Genomic DNA, 7,766 nt, shown 5'->3' with positions numbered 1-7,766 from the left:
TCCCTACACAGGGATTAAAGTCCCAGCCTGCCAGTTAAATCAGAAGAGCAGCATCGAGGGACCATGTTCTAGCCAAGATTCTGGCCCTGTATGTGCCTATTAAGGTTACTTTGAGACTATTACTTAGACATGTTTTGTCTTTTCAGGGTGCAAAACTATAGCCTTAATTTACATTAGCACAATTATTATCTTGGTTACTTTGGAAAGAAATTAGATTAAAAAATTAATTCTGTTTTCACCTGCTAGCTATGGTAAATTCTCTTCTGTCCTCCTTATAGCACTGTACTGGAGCAAGGTCAAAGTTCAGTAGCTGTTTGAGGCAAGGACTGCATTTAATGTTATATTTGTAGTGAACCTCTAAGTGCCATGGTAATGCAAATAAAATGGTAAATTCTTACTTGATTTTACTGATAAAAATCTTTAGTCATTGAACTGAAGTCATTAGAGGTCATATGGATTTACGTTGCCACAAGCGAGGACGGAATTTGCTCCCAAAGGTTTTTTGAGGGCCATGCTTAAAGAAGGCTGGTGTTACCATTTCAGTTCTATCAAAATTTAACTTTTAATTCCCTGTAGGTACAAGCCTGGTGTGAGAGAACCACAGTCAGAGTCTGCACATGCAGTGATGGATATAAGTTTGCCTAGTGGAGTGGAAGCAGATGAAGAAGATTTATATATTGTAAATATTGAAGAAGAATTTATTTTTACTTGTTTGTGGGGGTTTTGTTGGTTTGCTTTACAAAACTGACAGCACTTATTGTCTTTCATTTCTTTTAGGATAATGGTTCAGGTTTACATCATTGTCTCTACTTTATTTCAAAACACTCCTCTCACCTTAACTGGAATATTTTGCTTGAGTCTAAATTCCATGGGTTTGGGGTTTTTTTACCTATCGTATGTCTTACCCAGTTTCCTCTGGATAAAGATTGAATTTAAAACTTGCTAGTTTTAAATGCATTGGGAATTGAAGCTTACAGCAATGGGAGCCAAAGGCAATGTTTGGATCTGGGTTCAAATTTTGTATAGTTCAAGAATGTTCAGATACATAGTTTTATATTTCATTATTTTTATCCCAAAGGGGTAAAAGGACCGCTTCCCTATAATAGAGGTTCATTCACAAATAGATTCACAAGACAGTTATATACACTGGTAGAAAAGGTTTTGCTTCTCAAAATTGTGTTAAAACCATTAAGCAAAAAGTTTTAAGCAAGGCAGTCTAAATAAAATTTCTTTTAATAAGCTAACTAAAACTTTTCTCTCTTTTCCCCCCAGCTTGCAACTGGAGTTGATCAGTTGATAAGAAGCTATGAGATAAAGGATGGACATATTATTATACAGATAGACTCGGTAGATCCTCTGTTTTACTTCCTTTATTTATTTACAGTTGCTAGCACATCTTATTTCCCTTGTAACACAGTGCTTTCTTTTGGAGTCTCTTTAATCCCTGCATCTCTCAAACAGGTACCAGCTAATAAATTCCTCTGTGTTGCGTTCCGGATAAATGAGATTTTTCATGTTGGAATGCTGAGTCCTGCCACGTTCACTGTATATGAATATCATGCACCAGGTATATGTTTCATTTCTTTGAATCCATGTCTTTTGCTCTCTGAGGACTTTTATTCATAGCTCATTTTTATAGCTATGGACTCATGGAGACTGAAGTGAACAGTAGCAGTGTAATAGCTGCTGTAGGCTCCTGAGCAGCAGCTCTTTCCCCTTTTGAAGAGGCTAGAAATGTATATTTGAGCATACCCCAACAGTTTTTCTTTTCCCCTAGTATTTAACCCAAATTATAATAAGGTTCATTTAAGCACCACCCATTTCTAGCTGACAAGTTCTGAATATTATTTTAGAATTGGTCTTACAAATGGTTGGGTTTTTTTACATTCTTTTTCTTCTTCCCCCTTCCTTTTCGTAGATAAAAAGTGCACCATTTTTTATAATCCTTATGGAGATGACAGGCTTGTCAGGCTGTGTGAAGGAAACGAGTGTAAATGCATGGAAGGTAAACACTGTTAAAACCACTATTTCAATACTGTTTGAAGGATGCAGTTTAGTACTTGAGATCCTTCTTGGTAAATGCACTCATTACAGCTGTAAGGAGCTATATGTTATATTTCTAAAAAATACATGCATGCCTAACAGATTATACAATTATTACTTTTTAAACTTAAAAAAGATACATGGGTTTTAACTACATAGTAATTAATGACACTAGTTTCACTGAGTAAATGAGAATTGAAGGGTTCCCTCCATTGCTATCTAAGGATTAAGTTGTGTTCCAATATGTTCTCTCTCAATTCCTGTGCTTCTGGGTTCTGGTAGACTGTTCTGAGCAAATAGAACTTCATGGCATGTTAAAGAAGGGCTCGTGCTGACATGGGTTACTAACACTAACCTATACGTCTCTTTCACAAAACATAGCGGAGTGCAGTCAAATGAGAAAGAAATTAGATCTCTCAGTATCTGCTGATACCCGGAACGAAGTTGCATGCCAACAAGACATTGCATATGGTAAGATTTTTTTTATTGATCAGCACATGCTTTCTGAAAAAGAAATGGATGGTGCGTGACTAGTCAACATGATCAAAACCTCCATGATGTTCCTACAAACTTTGACATGCTTTGTTGCTTGAAGGAATGCATCATTTGTCAATATTTCTGCAAAAAACAATTTCTGCTTGTTTGATTGATGAGACTCCTATTAATAATAACATGTGTACACACAGAACAGATTATACCTCTACTTACCCCCCTAAATTAAAATAATGAAATCTGGATAAATTGATATTTTCTGTAGAAATTACATAATTAGGACAATCCTTAAGTAATGCCATGATTTCTGAAAAGGTCCAATGGCCTTAGATAAAGTCAGAGGGAGTTATGATTACTTAGTACTGTTTGGGGTTTGACCTACTTTTCTTTATAGAGGCTGCCTATTGATCAAATGCAGTAAAAATGAAATAAAAAATAAAGCCCCTTTGTTGGTTTCAGTTGTCTTTGGTAAGCAAAGCCCCCTGTTTCAGGTATGTCTGTAGTCCTGAGGGTTTCTTACCAGCTTGGATTATTTGTTCATGGAGCACTTTTTTTATCTTTGATTTGCCTCCAAAACAGGCAGGAAAATGGGTGGGGAAAATCTTTTTCCTTAAGTTAATAAAAAAGTACACCAGTCCCACAAGACAGCATGCTTGACCACCTGATATAATTGATATCTGGGTTTTGTAAGGATCTAAGAACAGTGTTGATTTGATGTGTTAATATATGCTGTAATACCTAAACACATATAATTAGGTAGATTATGATAAAAAGGTGTCAGATGCATTTGGATTTGTTTTATTTTGCTGCTAAAAAGAAAATAATGGCATTTCTGCCTTCTTCAAACATGTCTTGATTGTGTGTATTTTCCTTAATTTTTAAATGTTAGCTCAGGAAGTAAAAAGAAATTCATTTTCTGAAGTCTTTTCAAGACTGGGTCAAAACCATGCTAGGAATTTTGAATTTAACCATGTCTTAGATTAGCAGGATGCTACCATGACTTTCCTGACCAGAAAGGATAATTACTGTAGTCTGAGAATGTGCTAACCACACTGGACTTTTATATGCACTTTTGGGAGTCTGTGGCAGGGTTATATAAAATATTTCTCAGTTGTAGAAAATCCTGCCCAATTGAGTCGTGTCAGATCCACATTAAAATGTGATTATAGCTGCCACAGTTCTGTGTAAGCAATGAAATGTTAAATCATGTATTCTCTGTTACTGATAAAAAACCCAAGTAGTATAGACTTTTGTACAACACTGATCCTTTATACAATCCTTTGTATATGGTTTTGAATACGTGGAAATTCTATTACCTCATTTCCTTTGTTTCCGCATTTCTACAGGATTGTAAATTGCTTAGCCTAAATAGAAGACTGATGTAATGTGAATTTGGAGATTAGTCAGAATTTCAGACATAGTTCTGAGTAGCAAAGGTCTGAATAAATTCAGACGCATACACATTTAAAATCAACTCAGATTTAAAACGACACTAAATAAATAATATTGTGGGTGTGTAGCTTAAGAATTGCAGCATGAAAACCGTGATCTGATTTGATCTGCTAAATTTTTTCCAGTGTTTAATGAAAGGGGGTTAGACCTCCTTTTCTTCCAAAGTTAATAGACTGAGTTATTTTAAAGTTTTGTGTGTGGGTGTTTTGTGTAGGACCTAATATTAAATCATGTCTAGTCAGCATGAATAATAATTATTTAAATATTAACTTGTCATAACAGAGAGGCTCTGATCCACAGAGGTATTTAGGTGTCCATTTGGGTTTGGGCCAAAATGCTTACCTTGATGTGAGGGTTCAAATCTTCACTTTGAGTGCTATGCAGCATTTTGTGCATTGGTTGCTCACTTGATTTACAGTCTCCCAGAGATGGTTGGATTTCAGTATCTGTATGTTTGTGTGGTTGAAGCAATCCAGCTGCACCCTGAATCATGAAATTTGATTAGCCTTATAAGTGTCATAGTTTGCCCAATAATGAATATTACAAATGGATATAATATTCTCCATCTGAACATCTGTAGTTGATTTACAAGGCTGTACTGCAAAGCAAAAGAAAACCAGTTCTGCCTGAAACAAAATAAACTTTGTGTTCCTTTCCCAACAGTCTATAAAGTGAAAATCTTGTCTTACAAAGAAGAAGGTAGTTTTATTAAATATACAGCAACTCTTCTGGATGTCTATAAAAGAGGTGAGAATACTAATTGTAATCAACTTACCTAGCTTCTTTATAGTGAATGTTGTCTTAAGTGATCACTCAGGCATCTGACATAAAGCCAGAGGCACAATGCAGCTGGGCACCTAGGGCAGCAGATACGCAAAGAGGCAGTGAGAACTTCTGGTGGCAGCCACACTGCTGGCACAGTCATGTGGCTGCAGTGACAGCTGTTCCTTTCCACTGCCCTCTTCCTTCCTCTTCCAAGTCAGCACCTGGGGAGCTGCCCTGGTCAGCCCATCCTAGTTACACTACTGCAAAAATCAGTAAAACTAAGTGGTCTTCTAATAAAGGTGCACAACTCTACTTGCTACTTTTGAGAATTCATAAGGAAGGAATCTTAGAACGGCAGTCTTCTTTTCTTTTTACCACCAGATTTATAATATGGTAACTTGTATCAGCACCATTATTACCATTGTTTATAGACTTGTGGTCCTTGCTCTCAGTATAGACAGACAACTAGATGAAGACTAAAGGAAACTTCCTATGGGATATGATTGGCTTGGGCACTGGATATTTAATTTGCAGTAGAGATTATAACACAGCTTGGGTCAGCAATGCACATAACATTTATACTTTGATATGGTAATGCTCTTTTGGGTTTTCAAAACTTCTTGCTCTAGTTAGCTATCCATGCCACCTCTTCTTGTAGCATGGGAGCAGTGTTCTTGTGACACTGCACGTCTGATTAGTCACCTATTTTGATGGGCCAAACTGACAAGAGCTTTAGTGGGTATTTTTAAGGAAGTTGCTTTAGCATTCATTTTATAAAATTTTCCTGCATAATAACTTCATCCTTTCTACTTCAGGGGGGGCTTTAGTCAAGAAAAATGATGAAACAACTTTTGTTAAAAAGAACACCTGTTCTGATGTGGTATTGAATCCGGGAGAACAGTATTTGATCATGGGAAAAGAGGCCTTGCGAATTGTAGTTGGCTTCAGCTTCAAGTAAGTATATTATCAGGAAGTGCTGACCTCTCTTCAAAGCATAGCATTGTTCATTCTTATAAAAAATGGCAAAGTCTTTGTACATTTCTAATCATACTCTTGATTATATAATTAATCCAGTCTTTTAGTTAAGGACTTGTTTAATCAATTTTTGCATTACCCAGTGTTCTTATGATTATTAATTCCTTCAGTTGTGCACATCTAAAACAAGAGAATAAGGAAAAAAAGAATCCATTTGACATCAGAATTTTCTACCCTGCTCAGGATTTTTCCAGTCCTTATCCACTAGGCTGAGGACAGAAATTATACATAAACTGGTATAAGTGATTGGAAACCAGTTCAAATCTGTAACACAACAGAAGTTCAGTGCACATAAACTGCTTTCAAAATGGCCAAAACAGGTTTAAGATAAACCTGGATGGATTCAGTATCAGACTGAACTGATTTAAGTTAAATTGGTTTATTGAGCTTCTATCCCAGATCCCCTCCAGATTCAAGTTAACTCCCAGTTCCCCAGCATCCCAGGATGCTTTGCACCTCTCCTGCAACTCTCCCCACCCCCCCCCCACACACACACAGGGTGGATGGGCTAGCCTTGGCCCTAGCTGTCTGCTCCAGTCTGTGCAGGCTGGGCTGCACGCGGGCTGTGGCCAGCAGCCCGGGCACGCGGGGTCGGAGAGGGCGCGCGTCAAGCTAGAATTAGGCACAGAACTCGTAATGGTAGATTTAAAGATTGTTTACTTACACCGGAGATGGTTGTGGTGCAGGCTGGAAAACTTGCTTGAGTTGCGGTTACAGACAAAGACAACACGAACGGTCACGTGGAGTTTGCTAGGCTCCACGGAAACAGAGTTCCGGATGCTCTGGACAAGCGTGCCACCAAAATAGGAACTTTGTAGATCCGGCTTATTAAATTCTCGCGCGAAGACGGGAAGAGGTGGGCGATGGATCAGGTCGCCAAACTCCTCTGAATCTCACACAGGGTTTCTATTACCCTGCCGTGTACCCAGAGTCCCCACGAGATGGATGTGGAGTCCTCTTCAGCTTGGGCGGAAACCACTCAAGCCTCTTATATGGCTAACAGGCCAATCGTTAGCCGCCACGTGGGAATAATTTAGAACTAGCCAATAACAGGGAACCAATTTGCATGCAGGTGGCGGGAACTCCTTTGCACCATGTATTTCTCTTGCAACTTGAGCAATGCACTCTGGAAAGGAAGCCACAAATAGGCGGGAAACTCTTCCTTGCACCGGGGTTCTCCTCTGCAGCAGAAAACTCCACCGTGCAACGAAGCTGCAATTTGGTGGGGATAATTCTAGTGCCGAAGCACACACAAAATCATACCTTTGGGTTATGACACAGTCGAGCAGGGAGGCATGCTGTAGCCTCCCCACAACTTCTGGCCTGGGCCACTGCAGGCATGTGGCTGCATTTGTGGAATCAAAAGTGAACGTCTGTTCATTTGCTTATCAGTTCAATCTGCGCAGCTTAGACTAACCTGCAAAGATTGAATCATTTCAGCCTCAGGCTTTTTGACTGTCTGTACATAGCCCTAATGAGCTTTATCTTTTGTCTTCATAGATACCAGTATCCATTAGACTCCAAGACTTGGATTGAGTGGTGGCCTTCAAACACAGCTTGTCCTTCCTGTAAACAGTTTGTAGCAACCATGGAAGGATTTGTTGAAGATCTGTTAATCTCTGGCTGTTAATTTACTTGGAGAATTGACTGAATAAAATTGTTCATGAGTCTCTTTAAAAACATGGGGTCTTAGCTGTTGAGTAATTCTTTCCAAACTTTAATATATACATGGCTAGTTTTATTTGGGAAGCCCTATTTGCTTATACATAATAGGCCTGTTATTATAAGATATAATCATTTTAGAATTGTAGTTATTAAACCTGGGAGAGAATTTAAAGTCCCTACAGAATTATTGCACAGACATCTGAAGCTGCATAAAATGAAATGGAATGCCTCTAAAACAATGGGAAATGCTGTCTTGTGCCAAAATAACAGGCGGACCCATTAAAATGCAGTATCTTATTAGAACATACATACCC

The 7,766-nt window shown here is 38.3% G+C and overlaps 1 protein-coding gene across 1 annotated transcript in view; it reads left to right on the top strand.

Moving 5' to 3' along the window:
- Positions 1-7,417, top strand: part of C5 (complement C5) — a 44,272-nt gene extending 36,855 nt beyond the window's left edge. Inside the window, exons 34-41 of the mRNA XM_014526678.2 lie at positions 577-679; positions 1,273-1,347; positions 1,462-1,567; positions 1,919-2,005; positions 2,425-2,514; positions 4,651-4,734; positions 5,568-5,706; positions 7,288-7,417. Of these exons, the coding sequence (XP_014382164.1) occupies positions 577-679; positions 1,273-1,347; positions 1,462-1,567; positions 1,919-2,005; positions 2,425-2,514; positions 4,651-4,734; positions 5,568-5,706; positions 7,288-7,417 (814 nt within the window). The remainder of the gene's footprint in view (positions 1-576; positions 680-1,272; positions 1,348-1,461; positions 1,568-1,918; positions 2,006-2,424; positions 2,515-4,650; positions 4,735-5,567; positions 5,707-7,287) is intronic.
- The last annotated feature ends 349 nt before the right edge of the window (positions 7,418-7,766 follow it).

This window comes from Alligator sinensis, unplaced genomic scaffold (assembly GCF_000455745.1).
Source record: "Alligator sinensis unplaced genomic scaffold, ASM45574v1 scaffold611_2, whole genome shotgun sequence".
Lineage (NCBI taxonomy): Eukaryota > Metazoa > Chordata > Crocodylia > Alligatoridae > Alligator > Alligator sinensis.
The sequence above is the reverse complement of the archived record's forward strand: the minus strand, read 5'-3'. Positions and strand labels throughout refer to the sequence as shown.